General features: G+C 38.7%; 1 protein-coding gene across 7 annotated transcripts in view; it reads right to left on the reverse strand.

Annotated features, from left to right (window-relative positions):
- The window catches only part of TMEM131L (transmembrane 131 like), an 82,945-nt gene that overhangs the window by 18,148 nt on the left and 37,626 nt on the right, over window positions 1-27,171 (reverse strand). For 5 of the 7 annotated variants that reach the window (XR_009728584.1, XM_061374151.1, XM_061374145.1 and 2 more), the window contains exons 6-22: window positions 26,878-26,994; window positions 24,724-24,834; window positions 18,028-18,105; window positions 16,024-16,177; window positions 13,704-13,762; window positions 13,230-13,338; window positions 12,203-12,305; window positions 11,427-11,580; window positions 10,602-10,772; window positions 10,236-10,305; window positions 8,098-8,215; window positions 7,211-7,352; window positions 6,137-6,246; window positions 4,650-4,722; window positions 2,008-2,150; window positions 1,238-1,380; window positions 747-933 (exon numbers count right to left, since the gene is read on the reverse strand). Coding sequence is in view for 6 of the 7 variants with exons in the window: in XM_061374151.1 (XP_061230135.1) it covers window positions 747-933; window positions 1,238-1,380; window positions 2,008-2,150; window positions 4,650-4,722; window positions 6,137-6,246; window positions 7,211-7,352; window positions 8,098-8,215; window positions 10,236-10,305; window positions 10,602-10,772; window positions 11,427-11,580; window positions 12,203-12,305; window positions 13,230-13,338; window positions 13,704-13,762; window positions 16,024-16,177; window positions 18,028-18,105; window positions 24,724-24,834; window positions 26,878-26,994 (2,042 nt within the window). In the remaining variant the exon portion in view is untranslated. The other 2 variants (XM_061374184.1, XM_061374174.1) reach the window with 2 other exon arrangements.

Raw genomic sequence — 27,171 nt, forward strand, 5'->3', positions numbered from 1 at the left:
GGGACCACTGTCTGCTTAGACTACACAGATGCCATTAGCCTATAACAGAGGTAAGACTGTCAAATTGTCAAGGGTACAGGCAGCATTACTTCAGAAAGGGACAAGTGCTACAGTAAGCCTAGAACAAGACAGGGAAAGCAGAAGAAACCATAAGATTTGTCTCTTCTTCTATTTAGTTCCCTGGCCCCTACCATTATTCTGACCACCCCAGGTATTGCTAGAAGGTATGACTTGCTTCCCACTCAGTAGAGGTGACACTTGTATATGAAACCGCAGACACTGCAACACAGTAGTATTAGTTCTATTTGTGTTTAAGTCTTGATTCTTGTTCAACAGGATTTTAAAAAGAATCAGTTTTAGATTATGTGCAATTTTAGGAATACATGACTAGATTGTGGTCAGGCTACTTGGAAAAAGCCAGGGAATAACGATCAAATAATAAGAAAAACCCAGTGGCAAAGCATTTCTTGCTCTTTTATTGTGACAACTGTTTTGCTTATTACTTTATAATGCACTGATAAAAGACACATAATGCTGCTTTTAAAAAATAATTTGAGTCTCACAAAGACACACTGTTATCAGTTTGTTAGAATAACCCTTACTGAAAAGGGGAAATGCTTACGAAATTTATATTTGAAGCTCACCAAATTTTATGTGAGGGTGAGCTATTGGAGTGTCTGTTACTGAGATTAATTACTTCAAATTTCCACTTAAGTTAATTTGTCAGCAAATCTGTCAGTGCTTACACAATGCTTATCTCTCGTGATGAGTTCTGAGCCAAGAAAAATTCCTGACAGTCTAACACTTCAAATCCATATCCTTGGCAACTGTAACCATTGATTTTCATTGATGAAATTGTTATAGGAAGAGGCCCAATATTCTCTACTTTGAAGTTCTTCGTAATGGATAGAATTTGCTTGCTGTCTTTCAGTTCTTAAAGGAGAAAAAAAGAAAAATTATTTTACAGTGTTTACAGTATTTTTCTTATGTTTATCTATATAAAACAATGTTTATCTAATAAAAAATCAGAAGTGATCAACACTGACACAGACTGATTTGCAGTAGTATATTTCTAGAATCTGTAACTATGCTCAGTCAGTGTTTCGAGAAAACAGAATCTACCCAGCTCTTCAGCTTTTTCTATTCCAACATTCTGTTTACTTTACAATAATGTGTATCTGTACCACTACAGAATAACACAGCCAGCTACAAAATCAAGAGACTTCTTCTTTCTTACGTCGTCTGCAGTCCATTAGTGTAGCTTCTGGCACCTTGAATCGAAGGGATCCTCCTGTACCAGGTAGTCTTCCCCCTACTTTAAGCAATTCTTTGGCTCCAAAGCCTTCTACATTGACCACATCCAGAACAGTCAAGTTGTTTCTGCCATAATACAAAAAACAAACAATCAGCCACTAGAACACAAATTAAGTTTTCAAAATCACTGCTTTGCTATCTAGATGCCAATCCAAGACAATAGTGTTTCAGTAACAGAGCTACTGGCCACACCAGGATAGGTTTCCCCTAAATACATACCGGACCACCCTGGAACCAGTCACCAGTGAATTTCACATAGTGAAGGAACAAGCTCTGTGACCACTGCCACTGGATAACAACAGTTCAACCTAGTGAAAATGGTTGTTTTTTCCATAAAGTGCCTTTTCCTTCAGAGACAATCAATGACTGGCTGCACATCAGACACACTGGATACTCAAATCCTATCACTATGAAGCTAAACTGAAAACAGCAAAGCCACCCAACGTGTTGCTCACTTAATTCAAAATTACCTCAGTCCATTCATATGCATTTTAGAGTCCACTGGTCAGATACCAAGGAAAAAAAGGTGCTTTCTTAATGACTGAGGCATAAGGCACAAGACCCTTTAAGCAATTTTTATTAAACTGGAGGTATTCTGACTTTCAAATTTTGACCATTTGTCTGTACTTCAAGATTTCATAAATTCCTTTCCACATTGAGCTATTTGATTCTCAAAACTGAAACTTGGCTTACCTGATTAAAATAAGGGAAGCTACTTTTCTGTAGTCAACTGGTGTAAAAATTACGCCAACTTTTCTAGTTTCCAGTGGCTGCAAACTTAACCAAAGCAGCTCGGAACTGCATTTCTGGTTGATGAGATCCTCCCGATATGCATTCTGTTAAACCAAAACGCACTTCTTATTCACAGAAAACGTGTGTTTAAAGATCTCTATAAAGAAAGCACTACAACTTTACTTAGCACTACATAAGATATTTTTGGCAAGGTGCAGTAACTACTAATTAGCTTGTTATACAAAAGTCTTTCAACTTGACAACGTAAAACATCAGATAAGATTGTTTATTTGAGCAAAAGTTCATATTACTGCATTTATTATTATGAGGAATGTATTACTTCATTTTTTAAAACAGTTTTTATTTGCTCAGATGGAAAAGAAATTATATAGTGTCTTTCATATTCAAGGAATCTTGAAACACTTCACAACACAATGAGAACTGACACTATACTGATTGCACAGGGAAATGTGGCAACCATTATACCTTCAGTGTAAAACTTGCAACTTGATTTAAGTGAGAAAGGGACTGTTGGCAAGTATGTTGACCATTTAAGTCACTGGAAACAAGCCAAAGTGAACTCCCTACCATATTAATTGAAGACCAGAACTACCAGAAGTACACTGAGTCTGGAAATAATGGTTTTTTTTTTCCACAATGCTGTTGTTTATTCTTTTCCCCATAAAAAAAAATAAAATAAAAACAACCAAAAACCAACTCTAAAACTTTCTATTCCAGAGGTTGGGGTCTCATCTTAGGAAAGGGGTGATCAGACAGTTAGAGCAGTCAAAACAACCATAAACATTACTAAATGTTACAAAACAGGCTCTTGCTCAGTGGTTTTTCAATTCATGGCTGTTGTACTAATGGTTCTTCTGATCTTTTCCAGTCCAAACTGTTTTATTCTTAGTCCATTTTATGAAAAATGAACATACAAAAAAGTTTCAGAACCTGCATTTAACAGTCAATATTTAATAAAAGCAAACCACATATGGCATTTGCAAACTTCACCCTGTCACCCCCTACAAACAAAGATACTCATGCACTCAAAATGTGAGCCTAACAATACATTACACGTGTATATAAAGTGACTAAGGAAATAATGACAAATTCAAAAATGTAAATAGTAACAGCTAGTGATTTGTTAAACAAGTCAAGACCCATCTCATACGTGCTGCATGCCTACCTAACTATACTTTTCAAGTCTCTAATGAAAAACAGGTATTACACACATTGATGTAAAGATCTACTGCTATTTTTCCATTTCGTCAAGCACATGGTGTATGGGACTGTGGAAACTCAGTCCTAAACAAGTACTAGTGGAACTAGCTTCTTTTTCAGCGTGTGGCTACAGGCTGCGATTTATGAACTGTTGTCCCCTCTCTTTTACAACAACTCTTACAACTGTTGCCAGAAAGGAAAGGTCAGTTTAGATTAGTATAGCAAACACAGTCTTTTCTTTTTATAAGGTACTAACGTTTCATTAAGGTTCTAAAGCACATGTGCAGAAATACGTATCTCTCTAGGACATTAAAGAGGCAACTGCAGCATGCCCAAACTGCAAGGAAAATATATCAATTCCAGGCTTTTATAAAAACTAGAAGTCAAAGAAGAAACTCTCTGGGACCCTGGACAGTACTCTGGGTTGCCAGAATATTGTTGCCAGGAAGCTGGGACTGTTCAGCCTGAAGAAGAGAAGGCTGCATGGAGACCTCATAGCAGCCTTCCAGTATCTGAAGGGGGCCTATAGGGATGGTGGGGAGGGACTCTTCATTAGGGACTGTAGTGACAGGACAAGGGGTAATGGGTTAAAACTTAAACAGGGGAAGTTTAGACTGGATATAAGAAAGATTCTTTCCTGTTAGGGTGGTGAGGCACTGGAATGGGTTGCCCAGGGAAGTTGTGAATGGTCCATCCCTGGCAGTGTTCAAGGCCAGGCTGGACAAAGCCTTAGGTGATATGGTTTAGTGTGAGATGTCTCTGCCCATGGCAGGGGGGTTGGAACTAGATGGTCTTAAGGTCCTTTCCAACCCTAACTATTCTATGATTCTAATATGCCAATATCCCTGACACAGCATCTTCTCTATTCCTGTCACCCATGACACAACACCTCAGGGTTTAACCACAGTTCAGCACTGGTGTGACAGAGTGAAGTGTTATCACACTCATGCTAAAAATGAGGCAACGGGAAACAGAGGCAGCTATAACATCCTAACCTGAGTCTGGTGGAGTCGCAATGAGACTGAGCTGAAGTAGAAATCCAGCTTTCTTCTTCCTTGAACTATTGGACAGTATTTCCCTCTACCGAAAAACTTATCAACCAGCTTCTGACATAACCAACTCAAAAGCCTGACACTTCATGGACAATGAGTGGCTAAATGTAAGTCCCAACACAGAATGCAAACTGTGGCTCTTAAACATGTACACACATGCATGCACACACTCAGACTCAAACTCTGGAAAATAAAGGTAATTGCAAACATACAAACCTGACAGAGAACCAAGAAAACACTGTTGAATTGCTTTAAATAGCACTTGAGAACAACTCAGATAGAGCTTTTTCTAGTGTATCAGAACACTTCTATCAAAATTAGCCATCTTACCCTGTAAGAACATTCATCCATGAGCCTGAATTCAGTGGTTGTGAAATTAATAGCTTGCACATTTATGCTGAACCTAAATAAACCAAAACAAAAAATTAAGCACTTCAAACCTACTCTGTCAGAACTACATTGACTTATTTTTAGATACTGGCATTTATTCTAAAAGGAAGAATACTTCTACAATTGCACTTTGGCAGATGTGAAATAGATGTGGGTCTACATTTTAACAGAATACACTACAAATCAGTTTTATGTGGATTCCACACATTTGGAAAACAGACAAACGGCTGGGCGTTTCAGATCTCTCAGCAAAAGATCACCACCAACAAATACAATGTCTAAGCCACACAAACACAAGCGCCCCAAAGCTTTTTCTGCCTGCATAACTGTTAAGAAATATTCATTCTCAAATCTCATTAATTTACTCAAATATCCTTCTTTCTGCTCGTAATTTGTTTGGGACAAAAATCTTATTTTCTTTCACATACTTTGTAAATTTAATTCACTTACAGCAGTTATTTGCCTGACTGCAGACTGCAGGCATTTCACATTAAGGTACTGAAAACAGACATAGGAAAACCAATAGGTAAAATTTTGATTATAGAGGACTAATGGACCTCCAGCCACTGAACTCATAATTCACTTGTCACAACTTTCTGTGACATTGGCTTTAAACAAATCAGTCAGTGGACATGATTTCTGGTAAACCTAGAACATCTGCAGAAACAAGTGTGCAAATACAGAGAAAATGTAATTTCAAACCACTAGAAAGAGTCTATGTGGAAATTGTACTTAGTATGCAAACAGATGTAGTTATTAATGTGCATATATACACACACATATATATGCACATACTAGTACGCATGTAAAGAAATGAGGTTAAGGAAGCAATTATACAGGGATTTGGAACCCAAATCAGTAAGCAACACTTTAGCACATGAGTAGTCTCACCGGCTCCAACTAAGGAAATAGTCTACCAACAGTTTTTCAAAGTTAAGTGTGACACACAGGGCTCTTCTTCAACCAGGGTTTTTACTTAAGAAAAAGTGAAGAGGAAAACCTTTTTCTGGTAGGAAGGCTCAGATACATTCCTCCTCACTGATCAGTCTACAGACTCTGTATACTTCCCAACTAGCCTTGCAGGGAGATGCACATCCCCGGTACTGCAAGTTGCTCCCCTCACCTGGGTAGTTTTAACAGGCTTACACTAAGCCCCAGATTTTAAGATGACAGATTATAGTCCACAGCTGGCAGACATAAACTTGCTGAAAACATGCTCAGTTTGATCAATGACCAGGTACATTACAAAGTCATGGTGCTCTGTGAGCTGCTCTGAACATTATTATATCTTCAAAAATGGGTCAGAACACTGTCCCCACCTAAGCTACACTGAAAAACTAAAACAAACCATAAGCAACAATCAGAAGGCATGGGAAATAGGTATTTTAAAAAGGAAAACAGTTTCCTGAGATAGTTATACTCATTACCATTTGTTCAGTAGACTCAATGAAGCTTGAGGATCAGGGTAGTAAGAAAGAGGCAGAAGCTGCAACGTAACTGGGAAGGATGAAGGGTTTCTTAGTACAAAATATTTTACCTAAACAGTTTGGAGGGGAAAAGAAACAGTTAAAAACTACATACTTGAGAACTGGAAGGTAAAATCATTCAGCACTGGTAATATGACCTGCATTTTCAAAGGACTTCAACCTGGCTTCTGTTTTAATGCAATATAATCAATCGTGCACAAAACTGCATGGAACAGCAGGACATGTCACTACAATGTCATCATTCGTCAAAACAGCTAAGAGTGCATGAAGAACCACATGTGCAAATATACAGACCTTCCCCAGCCCCTAAACAACCCTTTCATTTAGATTTCGATTTATGCAGGCAGATGTGAAGAGAGCTCTTCCACAGAATATGGTGAAGTTAGTGAGGTGCTACCCTTTCTTACAGAAGTCTGAGTGCAAGCAGGTTATACACATTACTATAATGGCTGATAATTAAATGGCACAAACAGAGTATTAAGGTAATTCACAATATATGCATATGAAAACTATCTCCATATGACTGGTTCTGGCCCAGGGTAGGTTAGTAGTGACCTAAATCTGACAAACAAGAAAGAGGCAACCATCAGTGTGACTGAAAGACACATTATGGATCTCTCAAGCACTGTATCTCTTGCAAATGTTTTACACACTTCCATTGCATAAGACAGTGGTATGAGGAAAGCTATGCTGTAACCACATGCATCCTTAATGACAATACACCCTATCCCTAGTCCCTTGTTCAATTATTTTACCATATGCGTGTAACTTACACAATGATGCAAGGAAAGCTTTTACAACTATCAACAATTGTTAGTTGCCTACACTGCTTTACTCCTCTCCTTGCATTAAATATTACAATTACATAGCTAGAGAACTTCTCAAAGAGCCATAGGTATACCAGTCTGGTGTCTTAAATTAGACTTCAAACACTGATCTGCAAGCAGTATTAAAATGCTACTTAAACAAGCTAAACATACATCAGCTCAGAAAAAGTGCAACAACCATCCTCACCATACTACTTTTAACTGCTGTGGCACTGAAGTTGAGCGTAAGGCCAGGCTCTGTAGTCATCCGTGGTAAGAAAAAGGCAAAGGACTCCTCTTCAGGCTTCTTCTGGTGAATAAAGCGAGATGATCCTAAAATACTTCTCTTGCTTTATTGAAAAAAATAGAAAGCTTTGTTAATTTTATTTTCTCTTTTCTTTCAAATGAAGAAGAAAACAAATTATGATTTGCCAGAACCTATAATTACACCAACTAATCTTTCCTTGAAAGTATTCTTCACAAAATAAAGTGCATAAAGCTCTAATCTACTAGTAGAGAGTCAGTGTAACTTATGTGCATCCCTTCAGTCTCCATTTTTACACCTGCAACACAACTGTGGTTTTCACAGCTCTACCTCCCCATTCTAAAAAGGGGCTGGTGCACTATGTCTCCACAAGAGTTGCTCAGTCACAACGACTGCTTCCTTCTCAACATCCCTAACATGCAGTATCCATTAAGCCAGGGACTAAAAAACCTTAAAAAGCTATTTAAAGACCCTGATCCTGAAAAGACTCTTATGAGACCTGCTGATGAAAGACTCATGCAACTCCATAAACAATCTGGTAAAACATGCTTTGACTGCTTTAACACTGGGTAGCTATGGTTGTCATAGTAAGAACATTATTTACATTCTAAAGTCAGGCATCTGAAACATTTACTTATGGCTGCAGTGCCTTGAAATGGAAGCTGAGGGTGTTCGGGGTACTCTGAAACTCCCAGTGCTTCAAATTAACAAACAAGTGCAGGAAGGCCAAAAAAAGTTTGTTCTAATTAAGAATACTTCAGAACAGAAATACTCTTTCTTACAAAACTGTACTGGCTTGAATTAAGAACTTCAACAGATTCTGTACAGACCTGCAGGCTTCCCCACGTCTTATTTTTTGCCATCTTTCATAAAGTTCACTTGCAAGCTCAGAATCCACATCCCAAGCAGAACGGTCAAGAGAGAGACTCTTCTGCCAAAGCAGATTTGCTAAAACGATAATAGATTTTTCATATTTTACAGAGATAACATTTGCTCCTTCCATCAATCTACTTCTGAACACGAGTAATTGGCATCTGCAAAGGGTCCTGACACAAAAATAAAGCAAGCAACCCGCTTTTTCCCTTCAAAGCAAGCATATGTGCATGTGAGGGTATATACATGTGAGTGTATATGTATTACTGTATATATCTTCTTTGCTTAAGGTATCTGCAAAACACAACAATTCTATATGCAAACAGAAGTACGGGTATAGCACTGGCTTTGTACGCTCCAGTGAGCCCTTTTTACTGTTGCTATTTCTAATGCATGCCATTGAAAAGTCATTATGTTATCAGTGGTCTTTAAACAGAACTCAGCTGATGCAAATAAAGCACCAAGATCATACGCTATTTTCTACATAGTGGTACAAAATTATCACAGCACAGCACAGCAGGGAGCAAAACAAATCCCACAGTTTGGCAGAAATGATGTTTGTATCTCAGCTTCTCTTTTTGAGGTGCTGATAATTTTCCCAAATTTTTCTGAAGATAAAATTGCAAGGCTTTACATCACTCTAAAGACTAATGCCTTTTAGAAAGTCAAGCATTTTCACACAGCAGAACACAGTTAGAAAAGCAAACTTCTTTCAAAAGAAAACAAAAAATGGCTTATTTTTAAAATGCATGTACTTTATTTTACAATCCTTAGGGTTTAAAGTAACCAATTGAGATTGATGATGACTGGGATAATCCAGCTACAAGTTCTTTAGGTCAGTATTTTCAAGCTTTTGCATTAGAGTTTTTTTATTTAACAAATACTATACTAGTACCCTGCATTAGAAGGCAGAATACCTGTACATAAAGATCTGATTATGTTCAGATAATCAGACATGAATGAAAGATAAACAATAAGGACTCACTTTTATCAGAAAGATTTCTTTCTGAAGATTAAAAAACAAAACAAAACACCAAACAAAAAGCAAACACTTGCTTCCAAGGTCTGTACCTAAATGTGCGTATGTACCAGTAATCCTTCAAGCCATACGTTACCATTCGTCACCTCAATTCTTTTTACATTTGACTGAGTACTACTGCCTTCTTCATACCCTCATACAAAATACACTGCAGGAAAGCACCATCTTGAGAACATGTTTGGGAGAGTATTCAATTTAGCATTTCTTTAAAAGGTACCATGGTACCATTTACTTTTAATGGGTACCTATGTTGCCACTACTGGAATTTTTTACTGAGCAGAGATTAAAAAAACACTATTCAGAATCAGTTTTCATCAGATTCAACATTCTCCAGGAAGTACTATGTCCATGTAATACCCAACACTATTTTGGTAAATGCCAGCCAGGTACTTAGAACAGCTCCCAGCATTACAGTATCTGGAGACAGATTCCTCAGTTCCAGAAAGAATGAGACCCTTTCTTTCTATTTCACATGATACAGCATTAAGGATGCTATTTTAATGAGCCTGATAAATGGTGTTTTGCAGAAATCTAGGACATTATTCCTGTAAGAAACAGGTAAAGAGAAGGCCTTCAAATTTAACTATGGCTAAAGGCAGGATACTGGTCAACATTTGTTTTCTGTTTCAAAGACTTCCCAGGATCTGGACCCAGATTAGACACATTGCCTAACACTTCGAGCTAGTTGGCAGCTTTATCATTCTACCACAACATCTCCAGAGAACATGCATATGAAGAAAGAAAGGAGCAGTACACCACCAGTGAGAACTTGCAGCAGAGTCTTCTTAAACATTAAGTCCAAAATAATGTTTCAAGACAGAACAATAGCTTAGCATGTGCTATGGAATTAGAGGTCTGAAATACTGCACAATGTACTCGGAGAAGGTTACTCAAAGCCATTTATATGCTCCCAGAAAAACAGATATTTTTAAAAGACATAAAATTAAGTACTCACATTCTCAATCTCAGTATTCTCAATACAAGTCCTGCTACATAAAATGGATTTTCTACAATGAAACTACTAGCAGATGCAAAAAATCGCCAAGACAAGCCTACCTGAATCAGACTTTCCCAAGTAACACTGAATATCACAGTGGGCAATCGCTTCAAAATGAAGATCTCCCTGCTGGAAAAACAAAATAAGAACTATAACTGACCACATGGTAAGACAACAAGACAAATTCTAGTTTCTCAGTGCATAATTTAGATGAGTCAAGAGAATTAAGGTTGTCTAGAGGACTATAATTCCATCACTGTTCAACTCGGGGGGCTTAACTTCTCAGCTACAAAATGGTTTCACAGAATGGTATGGTTCCAAGTTTTTCTTTCGGGACTAAGGGACAGATTTCCGGCCTAAGAAAGAGGCTGCTGCGTTTGGGTTTGCAGTGCATAATAATCATACGACACAACTGAATATGGTACCTTGGAGACAGTCGAATATATCTGCAGAGGTATTTCAAACATTATTCCCACATTTGTGGCCAAACAAATACTAGAGAGCACATTTGTTACAGTGTCTTTCACACTGAGCTTCAAAGAAAATACGTTCCAGCAGCCTGGAGGCAGAGTCAAAGGTTCAGCAAAGTTCAGAATCTAGAAAGAATTAAATGACAAGTGAATTAAAACTGGTACAGTATTTTTGGTGCAAGTGGTACCTTGAAGAATGTAAACTTTCTCTTCCTTTGTGTTTTTGCTGTTATTACATACGCATATGTGCCCATAACTGATCCGTACCATGCACATATGTAAATCTCCTATCTAAATATACAAAGAGCCAATTAGATGCCTACATCATGTGCTTATTCATAAACCAGATTTGCCTGGTTTGAATCAAGCAATTGCGCGAGTAAATTATTGGCTTTGACTTCTAAACTTCAAAGCTCATCTATGTAGTAAAGACTTCCATTACAGACTATGAAGAAATGCTGAATACTATGGAGCACAAACACACATGCAACAATTCCAAGAACAGAGCAATGGTATATAATTTGATGCATCTGTAGCTGCAACTCGAAAGAACAGTTGCTAATGAAACAATGCAAAAACAAGCTGGACAGTGAATAATGCCTGTTGAGAGAGTAAGCTCTTCAGAACCTAACATTTATGGCCATACAAATACCTTTATTTTTAACTTATTTCAACCAGCTCTGAGAATACAGAGTCCTTCAAAGGATCTATTTCATATACTGAAGGACTGTATCCCTAAATCAAAGACAAAACAATATATGAAGCAGAAAAAAAGCTTACCTCTAAAACGTTTTTTGTTTCTCTGGCTATGAAGACTTCTGTCAGTTCAATGCTGAAGTCAAAATTGTTTGTAAACCATATGGACCAAAATCCTGAAGTATTATGATGTGGTTCTATATGAAATAATGCTGCAGAAGGATCTACATCAAAATACCTGTAAGTCAATGCAGAAGAAAAATAAATACACCTGCAACTGTCCTTGAGCACACATAAGAGGTCCGCAGAAGAATGTTAACTGTAGTATTCTTGCATAACAATGCTCCTTTAAGGTTTTAAGGAGAAAGAACAGAATTATTTCCTTTGGAATGCTTACATACAATATCAAAGTAAAAATTGACAGGAGCGATGCAAAAGAGATAGGCAGGTTTACACTCTTCCTGTGCTATATAGTATATCACTACCTACTGCTTTGGAATATGGTGGCTTGGATGAAATTTATGAAAGAAGAAAAGACTCCACGTTTTTTCTGTAACTATCCTGGTTCTCCATAACAAATTTTATCACAGACTCTAAGCAACATTTATATGATATGAGCTGCTAAGGCATACCTCTTTATTGGCTCCTGAAATTCTTGGATAAAATACAGAACTACCACTTGAAATGTCATAGCTCTGTTTTGGCAAACGACACAGTAACAATAGCAAGAAGCCTCGTCACTTTTCTTAGATTTCTTCAGTGACAGAAAAAGCTAACCTCATCTCTTTAAGTAGGGTACAGTATTCTTCTGACAATATCGTGAATGTTAACAAACAAACAAAAATCCATTGTCAACCTACCCTTCCATCACAGGACAGGAAAGACAGGCTTTTAGTGTTGCAGTGCCTTCCAATTGATTACTCTTCTTGTCACCATAAGGACTTTCAGTGCCACAGGATGCAGCTGGGCAAAGAACAGACAACAGGAGAATACAACATCAGCCAGAACAATTTCCACATGAGGGTTTGGAAGAACGCTACAAAGCGGAATATTTGTTAGTCCAATTCTAACACATGTGAACTAAGCATCTAATCGCTTATGTCCTGATTTTCAGAGGTTCCACACTTTGCTTTAAGAAGAATTTATGACTGCTACACACCTTTCAAAAACACACACACAAAAAGGCTGTGAAGAGCAACCCAACCAATTTTAGCCATGTGTCACTGGCTCAGCATTCTTACTTATCAGTGCACACTGCCTCCTTTTAATAAATGAAATAGTTTTGAAAAAAGCAATCACTTAAAATATAGCCCTATCTTCTTATTTTCCCTCTTTTCTAGGAAAAAGAAGTCCCAGCATTATTATGAAAGCAGTCTGGTTCATAAACATTTAAAGTCTATGCACTGCAGTCTAGTGGTCAGAATAGGAAACAGGCTGGAGTCAGGAGTGCCTAACTGTTAATCTTTGCTCTTCCACAAACACGCCTGGTCCCAGGCAAGCCTCTTCAATGATCCTGCCAAGAAATGTCATAGAAAATGACCACCCAAGCACAACAGCCTTTTAGAAAATATATTGGAAACAGAAAAATAACCACTAATTATAAAAGGATGTTGAAAAAGCATATTCACTAATTATGCTTACCAAAAATCAGCAACATTTTAGCAAATGCTTTATTCCCTTTTTTGTAATATGTATAGCTTAGAGCCTTCGATCAGCAAAAGAGAAAGCATATATACATCAAAATGGTGGAAATAATTAGAAGAAAGAGTTCATCCTCCTTCTCAAAAAAATCCAAGCAAGTTGATTTTGAGATCTTCCAGGGTCTCTTATCTGATGAAAAGCTACCCTTTTATAATTAAATCCTGTTTAATCATAAGTACACTGTACCTTTACAAGAAATAGAAGCAACTTTTGTAAAGTTAGTAGATGATGAAGATAGTAGTACTGGCTCAAAATGCACAGGTGACATTTCTTTTTCTGACAACTGCCGTATTTCCTGCATGAAGACAAGACACAATAATCCTTGTAGAAGTACTAACATTATTAGCGTAGCTCCTGTATTAGTGTATCTTCTTGTCAAATTTGCTAGCTAATATCTGCCATTTTCTCACATCTTTTAAATGAACCCAGGATTTTTATTCAAGTTAACAACTCTTATGTCTCTTAAAGAAAAAAACATCACTGAACTACACATCATCATCAAAGAGATCTATTAGATATCTGGGCACCTTTAAAAATATACAGGCATGACATTTGCTACCAGAAAAATCAATCTGCTATTACAGAGTAAATCAGTGGGCTAATTAATTCCCCAATCAAATTCAAACCCCTAAAATATGACTTCCTTATGCTCACAATTACCTGTATATGTACAAGGCTGCTCCCAGAATGCATGACGTATACATCTACTGAGGAATCACCTGTCCAAAAGAATGAACACTGATGTAAGTTGACCAAGGACAGAAGCTCTCTTGCTTTGTCAGATACTCATATGAGAAGCAATCCCGATTTAAGTGTAAGAATCTTTGTACGACAACTACCCTTGTAAAAAGGAGGAACTATTCACATCTTGAGCTGGCAACCATTTCATAAAGGAGTAAAAATCCACCCAAGCATTTTGGCCATAAATGTGAAGGCAAACATCAACAGGGAATCTTCCTTCATTATCTCCTAAATCCAAGATGGAACATTACTACCCCTTTCCTATGGGCAGAGAAACAGGAGGCAGAGCTAAAGGAAACAATGATGGCTGATGCTACCATGACTTTCTAGGTTTAAGGGCCAACCCATCAGTAGCATGGGATTGTCCAGTAAAAACTATTCTGTATGCATATACAGCTAACTCAAGATCCTGGCACACTGCTTCAAACAGCAAGCATTACCAGGAGACAGCGAGAAGCTGGATTAGATCCTTAACACCTTTTGGGCTTAAAACAAGAATTGTCCTATCAGCTGGTAGGGTAGTAAGTAATCTGTTGACTAGAGCAAGAGGATATGGGTATAATTCAGCTTTCACCTGCCAATGAGATGGTACGACTATACTGGCTAACCACCCTTCATCACTGGAAAAGTTATGTTCCCATCCACAGGACACTACAAACATGCAGAGGACCAAAAGAAGAGCAGTGGGACAGAACAAGAGGTGACTATTACACCAGGATGGTCATCCCACTTCCATGATGGAAGACTACCTGAGCTTTTGCCCTTGCTTATACTTTAATTACATTAGTAGATGTAGGCTGACATAAAAAGACATTCTCCCAATTCATCCGGCACAATTTCTAATAATCAGTGTGCTTTGCTCAGCTGCTTGAAAGCAACACTACAGGTGCCAGCTTCCAAAAGAGAAGCTGGTTCAAGATACTGACTTTGAATGAGCAGATGGCCCACATACCCACAGCTGCTTAAAGCACATAGTCGTCAATCTTTCCAGGTGGCTAGTTCCCCTGTGCAGACCTTGCCTATCTGCTGTCCTACTCTAAGTGCAAACACACGTGCTGTACATGGAAGACTAACACAGCACCGTATTCCCTTTTGCTAGATCTTTCTCTCAAGACCACATCTCATTTGATTATACAAATCAAAGGCAAGCAAGCACTGCTGTTTGATATGGTAAAGCACCATATCAAATGGAGCAAGACCAAGAACTTCCCACTGACAGCAAGTCCAAGGGCTAGACAACCTCCAACGTAGTGAGGACTTATAATTGCATTATATTTAATAAAAAACAGTCTTAAGAGCACACTTCTATTATTTAACCATCAAAAGTGTTAACAGTAAGCACCCTTGACATAACAGATGTGAACAATTCTCTGTCAGCATCAGAATAAACGTATGCCCACAACTCAGCAAAACAAAGCACTGGCATCTCACTGGCAAGGAAACTAGGTTTACAGAGGGTATTTCAGTTTCAGCTCTATGTAAATATCACATCTCAGAACAGGCACCAGAAAAAAGCATATATTGTTTTGTGACTAGATCTTAAACAGAACTTCCCAAAAGAAAAGAGATCATGTTCTTTTTTCACTAGTATGTTAAAAAAATATTATTTTAATATGGATTCCTAAGCAGTTCCTTCTTCTTTAATCAGAAAGTAAAACCGGCAGAAATGTCTAAAAGAAACTATTCAGACAGACTGCAAAGCTCCATAAGTAATGTAAAATCCCCTGGATTTAGAGGATTTGCTCACCCAAATGATGTAGCATAAAAAAACTGCAAGGAGTTGATTGTTTTGCCTGTGGAATTCTAGCTTACAGGAACAAATGATGCGCACATCTGTATTACCTCAATACCCTGCTTTCCACAACAGCTACTATTCCCAGTGCCGTACAAACCATTCTGCCTTCACAGTTCTATTATGGTCTATTTAATTGTGAAACCAGAAATGCAGCTGTAGAAATCAAAGGACCATGACATTTTCCCATACTATGAGCGACTACAGAATGAAACAGAAGTTTACAACTTTACAATCATTACCTTCATAAAGAGCACTGTTGCTCACAGTAACTGCCTTAAACAAACTAGCTGACAAGCTGTGTTCAACTAAACTATTAACACTTAGCTTTTCCCCTTACTTGCACAATTTGGCTGCCACTGAATTTGACTAAATTTAGCACATCAAATAGCAACTTATGTATAAAACCAAGTTCTATTACAATTAACAACCATACTTAGGACTTACCCAAGGTCTTCGTATTTTCCACTGCTACATAAACTACAAAAAGATTCTCCAGTAAGTATTGTCTGTGCTCCACAAAATCTCGTTGGGCATTTTCCATTCTTACCGTTAAGCTCATTTCTAGCAGCACTGGGTCATCAGACATAAAACAGCAACTCTGGAGCGAGACAAGGGGATATGGTGTGTATGTGGTGTGAGAGGAGAAAATTAGTGCAGTAAGGTATTTTTAGAAGTTAATCAAAGGTATTAGCTAACAGAGAAGGTTACCAGCACTTTGGCACTGGCAAAACAGGAGTAATTAGGACCTCAGCTAAAATCTCAGCAGAAACCAAGGACAGTGTGGGTACAAGCAGCACAGCAGAAACAATGACGAAAAACAACTGAAAAGGACACTGAGCCTTTAAAGAATGCAAATTTATTAACTGTCTTAGTCAGTCTCACCTCAGGGACTGCAAAACAGTTTCCTTTGTTAAATCCTCTGCCTTCAATAAAATGTGCCATAAACAGACTGATGCATGTGTCTTAATGGTAGGAAGACAGCTCATGTTCACTGGTCTGTTTATAGTTAATTTTTCCAAATCCTGTGTTTTTTGTCTCCATTTCTCACTGAAGTAATTTTAAAAAAACAAACATACATGTACAATTCTTAATAGAAAACACTGTCGTCTGGCTAGAATACTTCAGATAAATACAAATAGGGTCTTACTGCCTTCTGTAAGTAGTGGCTGCTGTTAAAGACAGCTGAATCTCAGCAACTACAAAGACACAGACACTATTTCACAAAAAAATCATGCCAACAATGAGAAACAAAACTAGATAGTCAACAGTGAATAACATAAATTGGTCCTGCATCACACCATGAAGGTCGTTCGGCTTCAATGCCCCACCAAGAGGACTAGTTTGCTCAGGAGGAAGAGGAGAAAACCACTCCTGGCACGTGAATTGCTCTCATGAAGCAGTAGCAATATACCTTCAGCTAATCTGAAGTGTCGTAAGGAGGTACAGTGGGAGTAGGGAAGAGTCTTTGGTAATGGAATGCCACTTCACTGCTCAAACAGCATCAAAGAAACCATCAGCACATGAAATGGCTGTAAGGAGCAGGAAAGGAGGCCACTGTGGAAACTGAAGCACAAGGATGCTGTGCCCCTGGAAAGCTCACACCAAAGAGCAAGCAGCCACACTACATGCAATCTCAAAAGTTCAGGTGCATCTCAAGCTTAGCCTTATTCACCAATGTAATGGAGTAAAACAGCACAGGGTCACTGTGACATGTAACGTACAGGAATACAGCTATAGAGTCCAGGCCTTGTCACACTTGATGGAAGATGCTGTAGACCACAGCACAAGCCTATCTATCTGAGCCAATCAAATACCCCGTTGAATACAACTAGCACTGTGAACCAATACCCATTCACTGTGCAAGGACATTTAAGGAGAGAATGGAAGAGGAGAATCAGATAGCACTGCCCAGGAGGATGGAGAGACCTACTGTCCTGAATGCTCAGAGGTTTTGAAGGGGGCTTTTCTGCTAGCAAGCTCACCCCTTCTCAGCTCTGCCCAATGCCAAAGCCACCTTCAAAGCTTCTTGAGCACAGAGCCCAGACTTCAGTTTTCCAGGTCATTGATTTCTTGTGAGTGTGAATCAGAAACCTGTGAAATGTTTCTGCAGAAACGGAATTAGAGGCATCTAATCACTTTTGTACCTCATAGAAGTCATGTAACATCTACACATTAAAACACTTGGCCTGCTGGTTTGGTCTTGAGGGAGGGGGGGCATGGAGGTATTTGGTGTCTTTTTCCATCTCCCCTCTTCTAAAGGTTATAGCGTAATGTATGTGACATTTCATGTATACCTCAGGGTACAGTTTTATAAAGGCATAGGTAAAAGCACAATTTCCCTTTAAATTAAGACACTGGATATTGCATTGTTGCTAAAACTTCTAGAGCTGTAGAAAGTGCCCCTCTGAAATAAGACTTAAATAGGTATAAAATTATAATAAAACACACCTTAACTTGCTGATATGCATCATTAGGTAAACTGCATTCAAGGTGAACACGTAAGAGACTGGCATTTGTAGTTTCTGCCTGTAAGAAAGGAAAGTGAAGAAAACATCAAACATCTGATTCAAATGTGCTTCAAATCCATTTCACATACCACAATTTATAAGGATAACAGGACTGTTTCCACATATGCATGACACAAACATAAGAAAACTTTAAAAAATAAACACAATTGCTCTATACAGTAGGTGAATAATCAATCTCCAATTCTCAGGAACTCTGTCAATACCTGCTTACTCATAAAACTATTATTCTACATGAATATTAAATATTTGTACAGCATCAACATGAGCAATGCTTATAAACTTTCATGTTTCAATAAACTGTATTCAAGAGAGCCTTTTCTGTGTAATATAAAAGCTTCTTTCCTTGTTTTTCTGTGTATTTTTGTTGTTGATTAGATACTACCAAGAACAAAGTGCTTCTTGGACATGGCCTGATACATAGGCTTCATGCCAAAATGGACAGACAGAAAATACTTGTTTTGCCTTTTTGTTCATCTGGAAAGGGGAAAGAGAAGACGACACTGATTGTGCCAGCTTGTAAAGCACTCATAAATCTAATGGGGCAACAGCACCAACAAAGCCCAGTATAGTTCATGAAAGCTCTTTGGAAATCTGGACTGCCAAATTAGTTGCACAAACTGCTCAGCCAGAATATCTTGATACTAAATTAAAGACAAAAATAAATTAGAATGCCTGACCTGTCACTCTATCAGAGCCTCAATTACAGCAAAACTAACTAGTGATTTTGAGACTTACATGGAACTCCCCCCGGTTTCTCTTGCGATACTTAACTAAATATCTGAGTGGGGTATCTGCAGGTTCAACCTTCTGCACATGTCAATGCAATTGACTTTAAAGAATGTCAATAACACTAATTATTGACAATGTCAATATTGTATTAGTATATTTCTAATAATTATAATTATACATTATCATATACTTATAGCAATGATCATTACTATATATTATGTCAATATTGCAATATGTTTATATAATGTCAATAATGCTGAAAAGCTAAACTGTGAATCAAAGTTTTTTTTCAGTATCCAGCACCCTATTTGCATCGCCCTGGGACAGGCAGAAGGGGGCAGGGTGCACCTGAGCAGAAAGCAGATTTACCACATGCGTGGCATTTCATGGGGTCCAGTCTTACACAAGCACAGTCAAAAGGAAGCCAATATACAGACATTCTGCATTCCCGATTCAAACAAATTTCATACCAAAATGACTGGGACCTCACACAAGAGGGCGATGTAACCTCTGCAAAGGTGGAGATGCACATCCCAAACCCTGTCCCCATCGCAGCTCTTAGGGGAACATGAACGTCTGCCACCCTTCTTTTTGACAAATGCTTTTGTCCTCATCAAATTTTAATAGCAGAAATAAAACCCCATTCCGTTCCAAAACATGCACCACTTACTAACCTCTCACAGCCATGACTGCTAGTGTAGTTTTAATGAGGCAGTAAGACTACACGGAGAGCAATTTTGGGGATGCTCTTCTGGTAAGACAAACCTTGATGCTTAGGGCTTCCTTTCTCAGTGGTTCTTGAGAGATTACTACCACTTTCCCAGTCCTACATGAGGAGTTGTTAGCCTTTATTCAATGCCACTGTAGTTTAAAGAAGTTTAAGACCGCATACCCCTATTAAAAAAGCTAGATCATTTTTCCAAACTTTTTTTTTTCTACTTTTGCCATGGCATACCTCTAACATGAAAAACTGCCGTCACCTTAAAACTGAAGCTGCTGATGTACCACACAGAGATGAAAAAAATGCAACTGGGGTGTATTTGATGGTGATCTGTTTTCTGCACGACTGCCACACACACACACTCCTCCCCCACCCTTGAGAAGCTATCTTCAGAAAAGGAAAAGGGTTTGCATTTATCTAAGGCAGACAACAGATGCATAACTGTCATGCCCACTATCTTACAGCACTGGTAGGACAGCTGTGTTAACCATAAAGCGAAGATAAAGCATCTGTGAAGAAAACACTGTCAGAGGCTGACTTTCCAAGACAAACCCAGGACCATGTCCACATCTCCCAGCAGCACAAGCACTCCATTTACACTGTAAATATCACTGCCTATGAATCAGAGCAGGGAGCTGAGTTATGCAGCATACGTTTGCACCAGAGAACTGCAACAGAGAGACACAGCACAAGGAAAAGTCAGAGAGAGTGCTACAAAGCAGTACAACCACTGCCACATCATTACCTGATGCCTCTATTTTGTATATGCAAGCATATATACTTGTGCATACACACACTCTCAGCACACACAAATCCTATGTGCACTGAATAGAGAGGTCTGATAGAAGCCACACAAACTAACTTGCCAGTTTTGGCAAGTTCTTACATTTTAAAGAAACAGAGGCCTCTGTCAAAAAAAAAAAACAAAACAAAAAAAAACAAATAAAAACCACCCTGCAAACCTGAACCATCTGATCTGCAAGGAGCTCCACTCTTCCCTTCTGGCAAAGGTCTAGGATTCCCACTGGGGGACACTACAGTAGGCAATTACTTAGGAAATAATTTACCGACCAAAAGAGAGACGGAGCACCCACAGGACAGCTGGCACGGGCCAGTTCAAAAGCCACCAAGCAACCACAGACCCAGAGTCACTTTTAGGGAAAGAATTCCTTATTCTGCCTTAGGTGCCTGCCAATGGCTCTAAACAAGATTTTCAGAGAGATGCTCATGCATCACAATTTGGACTGTACAGTTCAAACCACTTCCTGGGGTTTGGCTACAGTATAATCAAAAAAGAGCAAGCATTGAACAAGCCTCCCCTTCTTCCTGCAGGCTGATACTTCAAAGTTTCTGTCCTGGACTAGCCCTGGCCCTAAAGAGCTTTTTCCACTCTGAATGGTGTTAATTAACTGTCCCTGTAATAATGATTCAGCAGGGTTTCATCGGTTTTTTGCAGGCAGTTATCAGGTTGGCACACCAAGGAAACTCTACTGTCCAACTACCTTCCTTCTCCACACCCAAGCACCACACTTGCACGTATTTGCTTCTCTGATCTTCTGTCTACTGGCACAAAACACAGCTTAAAGTCTTGAATTCCTGCCAGTATTTGCAACATTACGTTGGTTCATAAAGTCTGAACTCCTCTGAGAAGTCAGCAAAGTGATGCCTGTGTCTCCTACGATAAGATGCTCCACCCTGCAGGTCACTCCTCCATTGACATTTCCAGTGTGCTTGTACAGCATTTTGAACATAAAGAGGCAGTGATGTAGCTGCCCAGTCAGTGCCATCCAAATATTAAACAATGCCAAAACCCAAACAACTAGAGCAAAGACTACATCCAGAAGTTGGATAAACAAAGATGACCTATATGTGCTCTACCATCTGTTACTGCTTAGGGGTAACTAGCCAGACTGATGAATGGCCACGTGGACATACTGTGAATTCACAGTGTTGGGAGACAGGTCTTCTTTCCTCCCAACTGAGTGAGCCAGGAGCCCCGAAATCCTGGGATCCAGGACCACAGCCAGAGCATGCTCATCCTGAACTGTTCAGAAGCTGAAACTTTGAAAAGAGTAACAGAAAGCGAGTGAAATTCAACAGCAGAGAAGGCAACTTCGTCTTTCTTTTTCTTTCCTTATTAATCTCAGGAGTTTCTGCTAAAAAACCCTGGGGGAATGATGAAGAAAAAAGAAAAGCCTGTGCACCTTTGTCTACTAAAGGATAAAAACAAGCCACAAAATCAATAGACGCTTATTTTCCACCAAAACAAATGCAAACATAAACTGTATTTCCAATGGAAATACTACTATAGAGGTACACTTTCATCTGTAATTCCCACAGATACATCATATTTCAACATAAATGTTCTGTAGAGACAAAATTTCATCCATATTCCTATGTACAGTTCTGGCCAATCACCTTGAACAGAACTTTTACAAACTGGAGAAGCTGCAGAAAGGGTTTGTCAATTTGGTTAAGAAATGGACAGCCCATCACTGACTAAGATACTACAGAGCACAGACTGTTCAGCTTGGTAAGGTAAACATTTAATGACTCCTACAAATGCTACTGGGCTTATACCATGACAGCAGCAGAAGTTACATAAACTAAATGCATATCCTAACAAATATAAACCATCCACAAAGCCATTTACATTGGAAGTCAGGTGCAGGACTCCAGCCATCAAAGGAATAGTAAGAAGTATTTGGGGTTACGGTAACAATGCCTCCAGCAGTTCTGAGAAGCCACTTTACCGAGCCCATGATGGGATTACGTGATGTTACTTTCTTACCAAGGCCTTTATGATCAAGGAAGTTAGTATTACCAAACAGTTTAAACACAATCACCTTTAAAACAGTAGACACAGAGGCAAAAAACAGACACACACCATGCAGCACCCAGTGAGAAAGCTTTCTCATGGGTTTCCAAGCAGTAGACTTCAGAGGGAAGGATACCTATGGTGTATCAAACTAGACACTGCTGCCCAAGGTGACAACTCATGTATCCAAAGATGACAAGAGATGTGTAAATGAGGCTTATGCTATCCTGAACTTACAGTGGTATTTTATCTCAGTAAAAATAAATGGGAAAGCTAACACACACAGTTAAGTGAGTATGACTGGTTTGTTTCAAATGCTTTTTCACTACAGATCTCCACTGTGTGTTTAATAGCTTTGTATCTTTAAGTTTTCCCATGTGTAGTCATTCACTCAAACCTCATATATCTCTTCTTCACAGCTTCTGAGCTATAATATAAACAGGAAAAATCAGAATCATATCAATTTTTAGGGTATCTGGATGAGAGTATTAGAAGGGTTAACTGAAGGAGGTACTTCTGGACAGCTGTCCGAAGATAGGCTAAGAGAGTTGGGGTTGTTCAGCCTGGAGTAAAGAAAGCTCCAGGGAGAACCTTACAGCAGCCTTCCAATACTTGAAGGGAGTCTATAAGAAATCTGGAGGACTTTTTACAAGGGCATGTAGTGACAGGACAAGAGGGAATGGCTTTAAGCTGACAGAGGGGAAAGTTGGATTAGATGCTAGGAAAAATTCCTCCCTGTGAGGCTGGTGAGGCCCTGGCACAGGTTGCCCAGAGAGGCCGTGGCTGCCGCATCCCTGGCAGTGTTCAAGGCCAGCTTGAATGGGGCTTTTGAGTCCGGGTCTAGTGGAAGGTGTCCCTTACCCACGGCAGGGGGGTTGGAACTGGATGAGCTTTTAAGTTCCCTTCCAACTCTAACCACTCTGTGATTTTTCTAAATGGAACCCAAACTTGAGCCATAAGAACCCCTTCAGTATTACGCAGATCTTGTCTACCACCTTCAGCTGAGGAGCTGCTCCCACTGCTGCAGCATTTCTGTTCAAATGTGTACCTGTGAACTGAAGACGAATTCCTCACTTACAGGAAAATTACACTCAAATAAATGTTCCTCACAATACATAAAGGACAACATCAAGTGCTTCTCAAAACTTCTCTACTCAGGAATTCAGACAGAACTGTGAAGCAGCAGTCTGCATTCAAACTTCAGACAGTAGCTGACAATCCCTCATTGAGCTGGACATGAAGATGTAGAGACACATCATTAACAGCATCCAAGAAAAGCCTTCTTAGTTCTACCTTTTGCACCCCAAATCACAAAACCTGAAGCCTTTTGGTTCCTTTGCAAGAGTATGTGTACACTCACAAGTAACCACACCTGCATGATTACAACAGAGACTCGTACAAAGGAAAAAAAAGGAAGATAAGGAAATCGTGCATTATCCTCAGGTAGAGGTAAGACTGACCTAACATATATGCAGCAGACTGAAAAATATTATCTAAGCTGAGAATTTTTCTCAGGTACAGAAAATGACATCATGAAGGCAACCAACACAGCTCACACATAGATAGAAGATTAAATTGTGTTACATGCTAAGACATTCTAAATATGTTCTTGAAAAAAATAAATCTGTGTATAATACAAAAGGAAATTTGAAAGATCATTTTTTCCTTATTCACCTGAAAGGTTCTGTATGGCCTTTAAGACTATGAAAATACCTGCAACTACAACCAAATGACAGAAATTGTTAAAACTTCTTTCAACTGAAATAGATACACCTCTTAAATCCATCTTGCTGTATTCTTCAGAGCTCTCTGCTTTAGTCAAGCTGAGGTAAGCAAGCCTGGTTATCTTCAGCAGCAATATGAGCAGGAGGGGATACTGCAGCCTGACTCCCACCTCTCATTCTCATCCACACAGTACGTCACACTTTTTAACTGTGGCAAAGTGTTGGCACAGCCCTGCTGTGAGCTGGCATGGGGAACAGGTCTGAAGTAAAAACCAGAACAAACCAAAACAGCCCTCCTCCCTGCCTTTATAATACAAAGTTTATTTTTTTAAGGACAGGTCAATCCTCCAGTCTAGTTCAGAGCAGGGCCTCACAACTGAGACGACAGCACACCATAGGAGCATGAACAAGAACAAGTAGGAATAGTTTAAATGCCAAAGACTTTTCAGAAAACCAGAACACCAGCTGATCACAGTAGCTCTGTATCTCACAACATCTTTCCTGTAGTCATTACTGATACTTGGACTCTGTTAATGTTCCTTGCATCACAGCAACCTGAGAACAAAACCCTTTTCATGCCTAAGAAGGTTTATGTTTCATCTCCATTTGAAATGTATACTGTACCAGTGTGTGTGACGCCCTGATGTTTTGAATGTGTGGAAGCAGTAAGTAGGTGCTTGCTAGCTGCATTCTAGGCTCTTCTGGAGAGGGCATCAGAGTTCCTGTTCCAAAAACCTGGTGTTAAAAACAAAATGTTTTAACATTAACATTTAACATAACATTTAATATTTTAACATTAACATCTAGAATTTCATTTATCACGGTAACTTACAAAACTACTTTCCTAAATAATAATAATAACAATCTTCCCAAGAAACAGATTTGGTTTTCACGTTAGTTCTTTTGAAAGAGAACTTATGTTAAGTTCCAATGTGGAAAATAACTGTACACATAAACAGCACTTTAGCATCTTCACTCATTCAGGCACTATCAAAAACACAAAACAAAGCGCTTACCAGCAGAGCATCAGGTTATCCCAAAAAGAAAGTATCTAAACTCCCTTACTATTCTTCCGGCAATTACAATACATGCATCATCATTTGGCAGTGTAGCTATCTCTGGGAAAACTTTGTTATTAGTCCCATTTCATATTTAATTCAACAGCCTTGTCTTAAAAAATGGGTAAATAACTTTTTATCATTTTAGTTATTAAATTCTACAGTTTTCAGTGCACTATTAAAATTTGCAAGTTGAGGGATTTTACTGCACTCATATTCTGCTCCACCAAGATCAGTTTATGACAACAAGGTGCAAGATAATGGGGAGGAGATAAAATCATTAGAAGTTAAGAAAATTACCTTGGAGTTTTTCACTTGTATACAAAGATTTTTATTTTTTTTTTTGCTTCTCATAACAGAAAAATCACGTTTTTAAGTGGATAATACAATACATTCTCTGTTCGCTGAAGATCTCTGACTACATAGAGAATATCAGAACAAAGGGAATAGGTAGTTTTTTTTATGGAGGCACTTACAAAATACATTTTGCTATAATGACACTTCTACTCCACTTGGGTGAATCTTCTGCACATACTCTTGCATAAGGGCATTAGGAACATCACACATATTTCAAGACTTTGGGGCTGTCAAGAGCACTGTAACCACTCAAGTTACGCCTATTTTGAAACTCTTAAACCTAACACAAGCTGAAATCATAAGCAGCTACTTCTTCTGTTTCAAGTGGCTAGTGAAACTGCTCATGAAAATCAGTCCATTACTGATTTTATCAGCAGTCCAACAAGAGACAAACTGATTTTCTGGTAGCACTGACAACTGCTTCCCCATGACTTACTTGATAAAAGGCTCTGCCTGAGCTGATCAGGCAGGTCAATAAATCAAAGGGGCAAGAGTGAGCGCAAGGAGAAACATCAGAAAGAAAAGGTCAATCACTCTCTAATGCACTCTTCCCCCAACCTTGATGAAAAGTTTCTACCAAATGTGGCATTTCCTCTAATAAACAGTAGATAAATATAACATATGTATTAAAAAACAGGTATTTCAACTGAAATAACCTATGCTTCAATTTAAGGAGCTTTGTTTTCCAGCACAGTATCTAAGTATGGGAATGGAATAGCTGGGTCGTTGATTAAAGCTGGCACTGTAAATCACTGAATTGAGAGACAGATTTTTTTATTTAACAAACTAATAAAAGCAAAGAATTTGGAGCATAAAATTTCCCTCATAAAAATAAAAAAGCTTAAGACTTGCTTGTATTCAGCGATTAATCAAGACAATAGATGGCTTTAATGCACAACCATTACTTTGACTTTCCTGTTTTAAGGGCCTAAACCTCTCACCCTGTGCTACATCCCCAATGTGTTTACATAAAATCCCACAGAGTAGCTGAAAACCACCTAAAGTATTTCCTAAATAGGTTTTTCATGACAAATGCATTCCAGCACAGTGCAGTCTAGACTGCAGTATTATATGAAGCCAACTAGTAGGACCATGATCTTTTAAGTACATATATACAAATACACTTTGTTTTACTACTGCAAATAGCTGCACTAACAGTAGTAATTTTAATCATACAGATAGATGTACGAGTGATCATGAGACTAGCGAGATCTGGTATACAGCACGAATTGTAAACATTACCCCACCTGGTATGTATCAGGAATTCAATGAACTTTGAAAGTCTGTAATTTCTAAACGTATAAAAATCACTTTTTAGAACACAAGCAAATCCAAAACTCAAGCTAAAAAGAAGAGTAGTTACCTGATATGAAAGTACTCCATGAGATGAGGTATTTATAAATAATGAGCTTTCTATACTGCCTTCTTCTGTTGGCAGGAAGAGGACTCTGAAAGAGATTTTTCCCATCGTAGGAATCACCTGCAGAGACCACAAAGAAGTTTTCTTGCTCTGTGCCAGTGATCACAACACTCACCATTCAGTCACACCGCCCAACAGACATCTCCACATGTACACTCATGTCTGTAGACCCTATTATGCATATCTCAGCCCTGAGAAGTTTCTGCTGTCCACAGCTCTCAACTCTTACTTCAGAGA

This window comes from Neopsephotus bourkii, unplaced genomic scaffold (genome assembly GCF_033783945.1).
Source record: "Neopsephotus bourkii isolate Nb327-2 ecotype Australia unplaced genomic scaffold, CSIRO-AGI_Nbou_v1 NB_168, whole genome shotgun sequence".
NCBI classification, from domain to species: Eukaryota; Metazoa; Chordata; class Aves; order Psittaciformes; family Psittacidae; genus Neopsephotus; species Neopsephotus bourkii.